This window comes from Scomber japonicus, chromosome 19, assembly GCF_027409825.1.
Source record: "Scomber japonicus isolate fScoJap1 chromosome 19, fScoJap1.pri, whole genome shotgun sequence".
NCBI classification, from domain to species: Eukaryota; Metazoa; Chordata; class Actinopteri; order Scombriformes; family Scombridae; genus Scomber; species Scomber japonicus.
Window position 1 is genome coordinate 11,945,786 of NC_070596.1, and position 13,920 is coordinate 11,959,705.

At 38.6% G+C, this 13,920-nt stretch overlaps 1 protein-coding gene across 1 annotated transcript in view; it reads right to left on the minus strand.

The window, feature by feature from the left end:
- ank1b (ankyrin 1, erythrocytic b) overlaps positions 1-13,920 on the minus strand; it is a 67,498-nt gene that overhangs the window by 25,892 nt on the left and 27,686 nt on the right. The window contains exons 2-12 of the mRNA XM_053339917.1: positions 7,452-7,553; positions 4,458-4,556; positions 3,863-3,961; positions 3,403-3,501; positions 2,972-3,157; positions 2,580-2,678; positions 2,261-2,359; positions 1,906-2,004; positions 1,189-1,386; positions 941-1,039; positions 449-547 (exon numbers count right to left, since the gene is read on the minus strand). Coding sequence (XP_053195892.1) covers positions 449-547; positions 941-1,039; positions 1,189-1,386; positions 1,906-2,004; positions 2,261-2,359; positions 2,580-2,678; positions 2,972-3,157; positions 3,403-3,501; positions 3,863-3,961; positions 4,458-4,556; positions 7,452-7,553 — 1,278 coding nt within the window. The remainder of the gene's footprint in view (positions 1-448; positions 548-940; positions 1,040-1,188; positions 1,387-1,905; positions 2,005-2,260; positions 2,360-2,579; positions 2,679-2,971; positions 3,158-3,402; positions 3,502-3,862; positions 3,962-4,457; positions 4,557-7,451; positions 7,554-13,920) is intronic.

The window sequence follows — 13,920 nt, forward strand, 5'->3', positions numbered from 1 at the left end:
GCATATTAGCTATAAAGAAACATGATTTGATATTTAAAAAAAAAAAGATTCACCTTGTATATGTCAGGGCCTATGATTCAGACCAGTCTTGTAATTTAGTAACACAATTCATTCTTATTTTGAAATATCACCCTTGACAGCACTGATTGTTTGCTGGTGGAATAGAAACCTAATTAGTGTATGGCAAATTACTGACTATGAATCTTGAAAAATGAAACTATTCAAGTAATGACTCTTATTATTGACCTCAGTGTGGAGCTAATACTTTCCAAAAAAAATAGAAAAGCACAGGTTTTTGTATCTAAACATCTATACATCTACACTCTGGTGACTTAAAACACTAACAATGTGTCATGTCACTCATCTAGTAATGCTGGAAAGTGATTTAAGATAATTAAATTAAGAATGGACTTGATTTGGTTTGAAGTGTAGAAAAATGAGTTCTCACCACATTGGAAGCATTAGGTGAAGCTCCTCTCTGGAGCAGATTCTTCACTATGTTCAGATGGCCCATGAATGATGCTACGTGAAGAGGAGTGAGACCAGACTGTATACACAAGCACAGATAAAGAAGGTCATCAGGGCTCAATGTCAGACATATGTGAATTAGTGTCAATGGCTCTAGTTGTTTGGACAGTGGTTATTCCCTAATGAAAGTTTTTTGAATTTTTAAGACAAATGCCACTGACATCAGACAGAATATAAATTAATTCAAAATTGTAGCACCTTTTTCATCATTTTAAAACTATAAATTCTACTCATTCTGCCATTACTTGACCTTAAATGTGGATGTAAATGAAGATTCAAAATGCAAACATATGCTTGTCACTAAAGCTAAAGAACACTTTATGAATGCCTCTTGTGTGAGAACTCTGCTTACACCGGAAAAGTGGAAAATGTGTTAACTTTTAGACTTTCCCTCGTGGTCACATTGTCTCACCTCTGTGACAGCTTCTAAGGAAGCAGAGTGCTTAAGCAGCAGGTCCATGGACCGCATGTGGTTCTTCTTGCAAGCAATATGGAGAGGTGTGAAGCCATTCTGGAGACAAAGTTCAGGATGAAAAGTTCAGGATGAGACAAAATGTGTGGTCCTGCCATTTGTAAGTAAGGTTGTAAAGTTGGCCAGCGTTTAAGTCCTGAAATCAATGATCTTAAACCCCATCAAAAAAATGTTAAAAAGTTACTCACCAAAGCACGTGCATTGGCTTTGGCCCCCTTGTCCAGTAGGACTTTGGCCATGCGATGGTGACCACAGTGGGCTGCTACATGAAGTGGGGTTAAATGGTCCAGCGTGATATCATCAATCTCGGCATTGTATTGCAGTAGCTGCCTGACACAGTCCATGTGATCCCCCTGGGCTGACATGTGGATGGGGGAGAGACCATTCTGCAAGAGACGTGAAGAAGGGGACATAGACAGATGAAGGAAACGAGGAGACAGAGGAGAGATGATGTTGCCAAAATGAAGTCATGTGTATGTATAATGCTATACGTAGCAGTCAGTCAATAAGATTCAGTTTCGGATGTTCGGGAAAGCAGAGTTCACAGAGGAGACATAACACGTTGTGGTTAAATTACTTGCAGATAATATAACTGGCAAGGAATCTTGTGGCTATAATATCCGCTAAGTATGCACTTGTATGAAGCTCAGATCTCAGATGCTCAATTAACAGAGCCATGAATCAGGTTTTGATTTTAGAGTAACTCATTTGCACAAGTTAGATGCAAGTGCCAACGTTTCAATGAAGCTGGACTAAATGCTGATTTTATGATGTCCTCGGGAGCATCATTAGTTATAGAGTCACAAAGTCTAAATTGATAGTTAATCTGATGATCAGCGATGATTACAGGTCATAATGGCTAAAAACAATCAATGTGACTGCAGTGTTTCATTAAATTCATCTACCTTGGTTTTAGCCTGGATGGGAGCACCGTGTTCCAGCAGGATCTCAATGATGCGGACATGACCATTCCTGGCCGCACAGTGGAGAGGAGTCAGCTCATCCTACAAAGACATGGGTGACGTAAGAGAAATCAGGAGAGTCATTAGAAATGTTTTGAACAGCATAACAGACAGAAATGAACGAATCAGCAGGGAAGAGAACAGATGGGCGAAGCAAATATTGGGATGGCACTAAGCATATATAAGTGACAAAACGCCAGGATGTCTTTGAGTGTAGACAGAACAATGCTCAGTACAAAACATACAAGAACACAGCAGCAAATAGCACACGTCAGAGCGGAGAAGAACAGTAGAGTACCTTAGTTTTGGCATCAATTTGTGCCCCTCTGTCCAGCAGTAGTCTGACCATCATCACATTGCCTCTCCTGGAGGCTATATGAAGAGGCGTGATGCCATTCTAGTGAAGGAGAGGCAAACTATAAGTCAGTTTTATCACACACAGTTTTTCTAATTGTTGCATGAAGTCTCCATGTTACTTATATGTGATAAGACAAAAGTATAATGTAAGCTGTTCTGTCCAAGACTTTTCAACATTCTTCCTCAGCACACAATGTTTGAACCACAATCATTATTCCTTGCAGGTACCATTTGTGACCTTGCAGCTGAGATACACTGACCTTGGGGGTGAAGTTTACATTGGCTCCTCTATTAAGCAGCAGCTGTGCAACACTCATGTTCTCATAGTGTGCTGCAATATGGAGGGGTGTGAAACCAGTCTGCAGAGAAAGTGTGAGAATAGAGTAAAAATTATGATAATAACTATCTATTTGTATAAAAATGGACAAGGTGCATGAAACAGATTAATCAACAGTTTGAGATATAGAGTTAAAAGACAAATGAGTAGCACAAAAGATTGTATTGTAGAGTGCTTTGAAGATTATTTTGTAATAAACAGCCTTTTTACTTTACTAATAGAGAATAGTGAAGTTGATTTTTCTTACATTTTAGTTGCTTGTATTGTTTTAGTACACTAACTAAACCATTACACACAATCTCAGTGAGTGTATACCTTGCTGAGAACATCAGCGTTTGGGTCATTCTGTAAAAGCACTGCGGCGGTGCGCGTGTCATCGTTTCGTGCAGCAATGTGCAGCGCAGGAAGGCGGACCTTTCCCTTGGTGCCATAGTTGATGAGCAGTGCCACAACGTTTTCATGGCCCTGCTGGAGGGCCACTGCCAGAGGAGTGAAGCCATCCTGAGGGGGAGGACAGTGAGTTAAAGAGATAGAGAGATGAAGGAGAGGAGGTAGAGAGTTCAGGGAGGGATTGAGCAGTGGTTAAAAATATGGTAAAGAAGGAGCAAAGGGCAAGAATGAGAAATGAATGGAAAAGAAGGAAGGAAAGGGGGGGGGGTGAATTTTAACATGAAACCTAGTTTCTCACAGTATCTTTCATGTAATTTGTGGTATATAGAGCATATAATGGATATATAGACACATACCTCAGTTGGGAGACTCTGATTGGCACCGTTCTCAAGTAGGAACTTGACCACTTCTAAATGATTCTCCTGTGCTGCCATGTAGAGAGGACTGAACCCTTTCTGTTTGGGTACAGATCATATACAGTTACATACATACAACACACAAACACACCCACCTGGGCCTCAAGCCGTTCTACAAGATGTGACATCATCAATTATCTGGATATATAAAAGACTTTAAGACTCTGCTAATCATGAATAATTACAATTATTACTGTAAATAATTAGCAGGTGTTGTTTTTTTTTACAAAGACACATATGTACACATAAATGTAAAGATGCTGTGGCTAAATAAAATAGGGGCCAGCAGGTGTGTCACATGTACATTACAAACAGACAAACACACAAATAAATACATACAAACAGAATTCGCACACTCACTCATACACTCTTCCCTTTTTCACAGCTAGTAGTGACTCACATGTGACTGGGCATTAACGTTGGCACCATAGTTGGCGAGCTCAGCCACCACTTTCTCCTGCCCCGCCAGCGCTGCAATATGGAGAGCAGTGTTCCCTTTCTGGAGGTCACACACACAAACAAACACACACACGAAAGCACACAGAAGGATAGAGATGCAAATGAGAGAAAAAAAATACATTTAATAAAATACATTCCTAAAGATTAAGCTTTATCATCAAGCTTGATTGAAAAGTCAGACCATCAAGGTCTGGTTCCCTAACTTCCTTTTGCAGAAAACTTGCAGATAGTTAAAGTTACTGTAAAGGCATGGATGCTTCTAATATTACATTATTATATTTAAAAGATTGTGCTATTGTTGCTGAGAGGTTTATTGGTAATCTTAGTTACCTGTTGAGGTTTCTGTGGATACAGCAATATCAATTTAACTTACAGCTGCTAGTTGCTGTAGTCTCTACAGCTGCAGTTCATCTGAACTACAACTAGCTTAGCCAAAGCTAGCAAAGGTATTAGGAAGGTATGACAGTTCAAGTGCTTTATTGATTTCATTATGAAATGATACTTGAGACAGCATGCATATAGAGAGAAGTACATACTTTAGTGGTAGCTTCCAGCTCAATGCCAGAGTGTAGTAGCTCCAGGACCATTTTGACGTGACCTTCTTTAGAGGCCAGGTGTAACCCGTTGAGACCATTCTTAGCGAGAAAACACAGGAATTTAGTCACACACTAGACACACATGAATACACATAAAGGAGTTGTCACCAACCCACATTAGAGATTTATTGTAAGAAACTGTTGAACCTTTGATTAAATGTAGGATTATCTGTATCTTAAAGCTACAGTAATTCTAGTATAATGATTAGGATTATTATAATCACAGTCCAAATTAACTGGAAAATAATACCACATCTCTCAGGGAAACTTAATGAATTAGACTGTCCTCTGACAAGTTAGTATAATAATACACACCCATGTAGAGCAATACATCATCCTAAAAGAATTTCCTGGATAGAATCGAGATTTATTTAATACATCTTAATACATTCATGCCAAGGCCATTATTGACCACCTTCGGCCTTGTCCTGTCCTTGGGCTTGACTCTTATGATCTTGGCTGTAACCGTTGACAAAATATCTCATGACCTTTCAGAACTGACAAACTTTACTATTGGTGCTGAGGTCTGAGGAACCAGAGTGTGTATGACCTCTTCTTTTGACCATCATCAAACTCCCAAATTCATACTCCATCTGTTTTAAATACACCCTCTTTACTGATGAAAATGGAGAAATGAAGAGCAAAGGAAACACACTTTGTGCTTCACTCTCGTGCCTTTCATGAGCTCTGCGACATATGCCCAATTTTCTCCAGCTGTGCAGGATATCACTCGTCTAGTTACTGTATCTCTAAAAATAACAGAAGAACCCACAGCGACAGCAGGGGGACTCAGTTCTGACGAAAAACAGCTGATTAGCTGATGAGTAAGCAGCATTGTGTTTCTGAGGTGTGGATGGCTGGCTATGCATTGTCTCTGAAAAGTCTGAGCTCAAAACCGGCCTGCTGTAACCAACATGGCCACTAGGAGTCTCAGTGATCCACACTGTTCTCGGGCGTGCTACCATACTGCAGTGTCACTCAATTCAAATGGGTAACACGCGCTATGTGAGCATGCGCACAGTGACGGGACACAGTGTATCAGTGGTAAATGCACTTGCTGTCATATGTAAAATGTAGTATGTGAAAATTAACTGTGGAACCAAAGCTGATACACAATGAGATTTAGTTTTTGTTTTAACACAAAATGATACATTTAATGCCAATTTACACTCATTCCACAAACAAAGTATGCACATTTATGCACAGAGAGTCACATGGATTATTGCAGGACTATAGTTGGTAGTTAGATACATTTAGATAAAGAGAAAGAGAGGGTGGTAGTGGTAGAGAGAGAGAGCATGAGAGCCTGCTGAGTTGCAGCTATAGCAAGGACGGTTATTGCTGCAGAATCACATAAATCACCTATAAAAATACCATCTCTGCCCTTGCCTCAGTCCTCAGTAAAAAGCCATCGATATCATGGTAAACAGAGCGGAGGATGAAAAAATGTAATCGTATAAAAACACAAAATTTAGTGTTCAGGGCATGTAATTAATGTAGATTTTATCAATGGTAATTATTTATTGATCACAATCTTAAAGTGTAGATATTAAAGACCCATGAAAATGTACATGTTCATGTTTTCTTCTTTCAATAGTCTATCTTCCCCTTTTCTTGCCCCATCTCTCTCTCTGGTTGGTGTGTGTGTGTATATGTGTGTGTGTGTGTGTGTGTGTGTATTCACTGAATGTGTCCAAACCCAACACATTCACATATGCACATCTAATGATATTGCCTGTATTTGCTATGTTATAATCATGATGCAACAAGGTGTAAGAGAGCAGGCAGCGGGACTTAAGATTGAGGGGACTATAATCTAATGTAGTTAATTATTGATGTACACCACTTTACACAAAGATAGAGAATCATAAGGTCTAGGAGTCATGCATTTTTAATTTTCTTTTTGGTTATTTTATTTTATAGCCTCTGCTGATACTGCAGAAAGGCAGTCCAATGATGATATGGTGAGGTTATGTGGTGCATTCAAATACTCCTCTTAGCATTTTAGCCAATACTTTGTGCTTATCATGGTCTTACAAAAGGTGTGGCTCACTAGTCTACCAAGATGTAGTCTCCACATGTACTATATTATCTCAAAGACTGTGGTTACTGCTAATGTTGTGATATTTTATGCTGTGAGCAAATGATAGCCAGAAGGCACTGAGCTAGGGGACTAGTGCAAACAGACAAAACTCTACTACTTTTTCCAATATGCTACTCCTGGCCATGTAATGACTGCATTTGAGGGTGGTTTCGAGGAAAAGTGGTGTCTAATGAATTTCATTCTCCTATAGTACATGAAAAATATGATCCAATGGAAATTTCTCCTGCGAAACATTAACTCAGGCAATAAAGTTCTCTAGCTTCGGTCTGCTGCCATTGTGTAAAAAATGCTTAGCTCTTTCATGATTCCCCACACACTGACGAGTCATTGCTTTGATGGATAACTTCATCTCAGACCTTGTATGATGTATAGTTATTAGACTAGCCCTATCTCATTACTATTAATGCAGAGTGATATTTATCTCTGTTAATATTCAAGACTATTACATCTACATTTCACTTTTTATTTCATTTTCACTTTTTTTGCTAAATTGATTTTTCCGTTTATCTAGTCTGATCTGTGTTTCCATGCAAGTTAAAATGCCAACACAAATATAGCAATGCAGCAACAAAAACTTTAATTTAGTTAAATTCTTAGAGAAGGTACTCCTTTGCATGCTACTATTGTTGTTAAGCACCGTGAACACTAACTGAATGTTGTAATTGATTTTCATATGGGCCATGATTTAATTTACTGTTTTGCTAATTGGAATCTGTGGGTGGTGGTTTTTCCCACTGACACACAATACATGCATACACACGCATACACACACACACACACACACAGCTTTTTAGACAGCTGTTCTCATAACTTCAGTGACACTGTCTTACTTGATTAGATGTGTTGATGTCAATTCCATTCTTCATGTGGTCCAGAGCTTTGTCCAGGTTCCCTGAACGAGCTGCACGCAGGAAGCTGGTGGCTGCATCGGCCTGCAACGAATAAAGAGGAGGACTGTTAAAAAAAGAGAAGAAGAAGAGATGAGAAGAGGAAAGGGGGAGAGCATGTAGGTAAATACAGATCAACACAAGTAATCCACCACCAAAAGTTACAAGCTAAAGAAAACAACACACACATCAGCGTACACAGGTAAGACATACACACAGATGCTATAAATACACACAGATAAATTGTCAGCATCAACTGTTCCTCCAGCGTCATCCACTAGTCCTTGATATCAGGATGCAGTTACACTAAAAGCCCCAGTCTGCTACATATCTGAATTCATTATAATAAGAAAACCATCACTTTAAGGCATGACACAAGGTTATATGAGGGAAAAGTGATACTACACTCATCAGCTCTCCTGCCCTTTATATGAGGCTAAAATGTCAGACTTCTTACTGTCGAGCTTCGCCCACACTGCGAGTTTGGCAGGCGTTCATAGCCCAGCACATGCAATCCGCCACGAGCTCTACCGACTGCCTGTCTGATCTTAGAGGAAGACTCCTGTGGTTTGTGTCTCGGAGCGTGCCAGTGTTTGTACGCCCACCTCTGAATTCATTCATCAGCCAATAGTGTAATACGGCTGACCTGGACAATGAGATGTTTCCAACACCCCGAAGAGGAAATACTGCCCAACGTGTCGCACTCTTGACCCTCCTCTCCACTCCTGTCAACGGCAAAATGATATATCTGTTTGAGCCGTTGTTCTCAAGTGGTTTAATTATACTGGACTGCTCTCTCTCTCTCGCTCTCTCTACTTGTATCTCTTATCTATGTCGACGCATCAGGAGCCAATGTTCTTTGTTTCTACGAACCATGCACTCCATTAGATTTTATCACCCAAACAAATACTATTATTTGCTCTTTTGACAGCCTCCCTCACCACTTTCCAGTCCAATTTCCCCTTTCCTTTGATTTTTGCTAAATCCACACCCTATTTAACCTCTCTGTTTATTCCCATTATATGCATAATTAAATGTCAATATTAGAATCTATTAAGTAATCATTTCCCTTACTTTTTATTTGATATATCAAATTGACCCTCTGCTTTCTTCTTTTTTGAAAAGAAATTAGGGTCAAGCATGTGATGAAGCACTTTTACACCAATTATCTTACTTTGAATATACTTTACAGTGAGCCATGTATACTAAGATATAATTTTTTAGTAGAAACTAAAGTAAGTCTATCTACTCTGAGTTTTTGTACTGTAGTCACTTAATACTCAACTATCACAAATAGCTGTCCTTCCACTAGTTTAGCCAGTTTAGATGTACATCTGTTGGAGTGAAACATAAAGCTTTGTGGCTGATATTTAAATTAAGTGATATTTGTAATAAACTGAACTACATTTAAATATATTGTAACCGCCATGCAGTGTGTGTAATAGTTTAGTGTGTTGGATGCAAGAGAGAGATGCTTTTTTTTTCTTTGTCTTGTATCTGAACACTAAGTGTCTGAACAACAATATGATCCATTCTCCATCTCTTCCTTTCAACCACATGAAAGTTAGCTAGCAGTTCGACATCACTCAGCCTGACTTCAAGGAGTAAATGTAACTGACAGGAGCTGGTGTGTTGCTACTCTGCTACTCTGTTTATTTTAGTTGTTTGTTGTATGCAGAGCTCCTTATGAATATTCTCTCATATAAAAACTGGCATATGAAAAGAAGAGTCAACCTGCAGTGGCTTGTTAGTTGTTTAAGTTTTTATACTGTACATTTAAGAACTTTGCTGAGATACTGATAGCTTTAGAAGATACCAGTCACTTGTTTTTTCCAGTACTTGGTGAACAACAGTTTTTTTCCAACTTCATATATAGCTGCTTTTGAAGCTGGTGTGACACTTCATTCGCCGAGTGTTCAGCTGCAAGTAGTTACGTTACGACTTTGGCACCCTGAAGCCATTTCAAAACTTCAAAAGAAGTTTACTCCTTTTATGTGTCTCGTCTCTTACGACATGTACTGTATTACTCATTACACCCTCCACCTGCATCCACCCTCCTCCTTGTGACTCTATGACTCTACCTCTTCATGAACCAGTGTGTTTTTAATGTTTGCTGGTCATTTTTGGTGTGTTTCTGTGTGTGTGCATGAAGCTGCATTACCCATGAACTAATCACGTTTTTGCAGAAAATGAACAATCTTGCAACACCTTCAAAAAAAAACCTCCTACGCCTGGTTTGTGCTCATGTTGCTGTCAGGCAGGAATCCATTTTCTTCCTCACTCCGCTACCATCTCTGTGGTTTCTTCTCTCCCTTTTTTGCCGTTCTCCTGGCAGTTCACCTCCACTTTATTTGTAATCGCTCTTCCATTTACACCTAATAATCAGATTACTGAAACCTCTCACTATGTATCACGCTGCTATACAAATGCTCTCTACCCAGCCTGAAAATAAATCAGATTATTTTCCTTCTTTCTACTTTATCACCGCAAATGCTTTATTCCATTAATATTAAGCTTTTTTCAGTTATTTCAATTGGTTAATGAACTAAGATGTTTGGTAGTATCTGTTATTAGTCACAAAAAAAATATTTTATTACTGTATGGTATTTCCTCTTTTTTTAAAGATTCTTTCCACTTAATTTGTTGATTGTTTCTTTACTGCTTTTCACAGCTTTTCCATATCAATTGTATCTTATTAATCTATGTAAAAAATAAAAGAAAGGATTGTGAAAAGTTTAGTTACATATCACTCTAATTCAGAAATATCAGTAATAATAACCCTATTTAGAGACTGCACACAGTTGAATCTTGATTTGCTCTTTCTAGCTATACTCAAACAGATCAATACTAAATCAATAACATAATTCAATAACACAAGATGTGTCTAGAGGGAATGCTTTGAACATTACATAAGTGGTATTGTGTGTATGTGGGTTCTTAGATGGACATGAAGGGTCCGGCACATTGTATTTCATGTAATGTAGCGCCTCAGGTGACAGTTAAGAATAATGTTTAGTTTGGTCCGACAGCAGATACACTGATTGATCATCATCATGCTCACAGCCATTGATCCAATATGAGCTGATAATGTGCTGATTTTACATTCTTATAAAGGACATATATGTGTCTTGAGGGACATTTTAATCTCAGCTTCAGACTTCATGTTTTTATTCAAGATGGACTTGACAGTTTTTCTAAAAGTTTGAGAATACAGGGGGTTGTACATCTTTTATTGCTTGGCTTTTCCATTTTTAAACAAAGCAGTCAAGCCTATCAACCAGAAGCAACAATTTATGGTTCTTCCATATGCAGTATTTTTAATGATCCTCTCATATGAAAAGTGGTCACGAAGAAAAACTAAGGTCAGACAAAGCCTAATCGTGACTCACAGCCGACAGCACATCCCACCAGTCTGAACTACAGGACAACACACAGACAAGAGGAAGTAGAAAGGAGACACACAACAGCACTGGAAAAGCACGAATGAGCGTGACTAGAAACTTGACACGACAACGACACAGCACTTTCCCCCAACAGGGTGACCACAGTTACAAGAAAAGAAGCAAAAGCAACACACAACTACCACCACCACCACAGTGCAAAAAAGGCATATTTAGTTCTATATTAAGTTTTTAAGTCAGACCTTTATCCAAAAAGGAGAAAATCTGCCAGTGGGGTCATTTTATTTTATCATTATCATGTGATTATTATTATTTAATTTGATCCTATCAAAATGAATTTTGAATGATTCATGAATGTATTTTTCACTTGTAGGAACATGGAATGATGAAATTGTGATTGTAGTTATTAAAATCCCACACAGCTAGCTAGTCAAAGCTGGATGTTAGATGTTGTAGCTGGAAGGTTTCCTAGCAAAGAGGGGTTGGATGTTGTTTGCAGCTAGGAAACCCCACTGCAGCTCGTGAAGGGGAGGAAATAAATGCAGTGTTCACAAGGAAACATCATATTTACTCTTTTATTTAAGAGCCATGTTTCTGAGGCTTCCACCAACCTCTCAGAAGCCACAATACTGACCTGATGGACAAGGCCGCGCTGAACCACATGAGCCTAGAAGACAACACACACCAGCCGAGACAACACCAAGACAAGACCAGACAGTTAATGGCAAACAAACAGAAATAAAACAAGAGCAACGCTGGTTAAAATGAACCAACATGCTGTCATTGTTGAAATTATTCACAGATTGTTCACAGATTTAACACTGAAATCAGAATTCATCCTGATTTTGATTCACAGGTCAGTACTCAAAGCTTATTCAGTACTGGAGCAACATTTTTTAAAGAAAAGCACGCACACACACACACACACACACACACACACTCTCTCTCTATCTCTCTCACACACACACACACAAACAGATTTACTAAAACATTAAAAGCTGCTATGTTATCAGTGATTACTTATCGCTTGTAGGTCATATTTTCAGTTGGTAAAAGTATATTTCCTTTTGACTCTGTTCCTTACTTCCATCTCTAATTCCATATTTTCTTTCTTTCCCCTTATTTCCTTATTTACTTACTTTCTTCATTCTTTCATTACCTACTTCCTGCTTAAATTCATTTTTTACTTCTTTCATTCCTTCTTTCCCTCCTCCCTTCTTTTATTCCCTGCTTTTCTTCCTTCCTTCCTTACTTAATGTTTCCTTACTTCCTTATTTTGTTACTTCCTGCTTTACTTCCGTGATTACTTCTTTACTTCCTTCTTTTGTTTCCTGATTTTCTTCCTTCCTTCCTTGTTCTTTACCTGTCCTTACTTTCTTCCTTATTTCATTACTTCCTTACTCCCTGCTTTACTTCCTTCTATAATTTCCTGCTTTTCTCCCTTACTTCCTCACTTCCTTCCTTCTTTACTTCCTTGCATGGCCAATTTGTGAATATGATAAATGTAATGAAAAAAAGACTCACTACATATTCCAGTCTGCATATGGCAGCTGTATTCACATCTGTAAGCCCACTCGCTGTCACATGAAGGGACTATATTGAATGTAGATGACATACCACAAGGTTGTGTACATCTATCACACTTAGAAGACCATCATTTGTATCATTTGTGTGTCTTAGACACACAAATGATACAAATGATCTGATTAAATATTCTCACAGTGAAACAAAGACTCATACTTTATGTTTTAAGCCTAAAATAGAATCCCTTTTGAACCTGTAGCTATGGCAAAAGAAAGAAGAGGCAGATATTGCAGATGATAATACTGCAGCAAAATTGTTTTAACCCCATACACATGCAGAAAAAAAAGATTTTCAATCCCTGAACACCACAAACTCTTTGTCCTGCAAGCATTTGGTGGTTTTCTGTACTCTTCTCTGACAGAAGTCATTGGCAGTACATTGGACACGTGTACTTATTGTAGTGACAGCCCCTGTCACTTCACATTTGGAAATGAGTCCTTGTGTCACTAAGTTGAGACTTTTGAGTTCAGCACGCATCTCATCTCCTCTGCACTCTTCCTCGGTAGGTGCTGGTAGAATACCTTCTACTAATATACTACACGTGCAGCATTACTACTAATGTTCACTAACATTTGCTTCTATTACACCTGAATAACTCCAGACAATGAGGATAATACACATTTAACATGATTTGTATCCCAAACCTGGAGTAAAAAAAACCCTTTTATTTACCTCATAATTAGTGCTGCATGATTGATCTAATCGCAATGGTGATATCAGCCTGTGCAATTTTATAATCACAAAAGACACATTTACATTTAATTCAATTTAAATGTGCATATGAAAACATTTGGTTGTCTATGCACCATGAGCGGAGATACTACACAGACTGCACTTGGCGTCTGTGAAGTGTGCAGTGCATGGTCACATGACTTGCCTATGTGCAGACCACAGACCAGGTGCTAATGGATGCTAACGAGCAGGACAACACTAAACTGGTGGCCAATAAAAAAAAAAAACAAAAAAAAAAAAGCACGTTTTGGATTCAAGCTCAGAGACATCGAGCAGAAAAAATGTACTCTGTAAAACATCTCAAATGAAAGTCTCTACATCACACGACAATACAACACATTTATATCAGCAGCTTAAACAGCACAAAGTAAAATATGAATGCATCGCAGTGAAACGCTAATAAACACACAACTTATGACCAACCTGTAAACTAAACAAAACACAAACCTACTCCTTAACGTACAGCTTGGCAAAAGACATGATGCCCCTGTACTCAGTTAGCAGTAGCAGATAGGGATTTAAGAAAATGATGCGGACCTGAGGATCACACCGGTGACAACGTAGCTTTGGGCTTGAAAGAGGCATTGGCTGCATGTGTGAGGAGTGTCAGGTCACTATCATAACAGATAACTGTATTAACATTGTGAAAGCGGTGGAGCTTAATCGAAGGACATAAAACTGCTTTCACTGTTTGA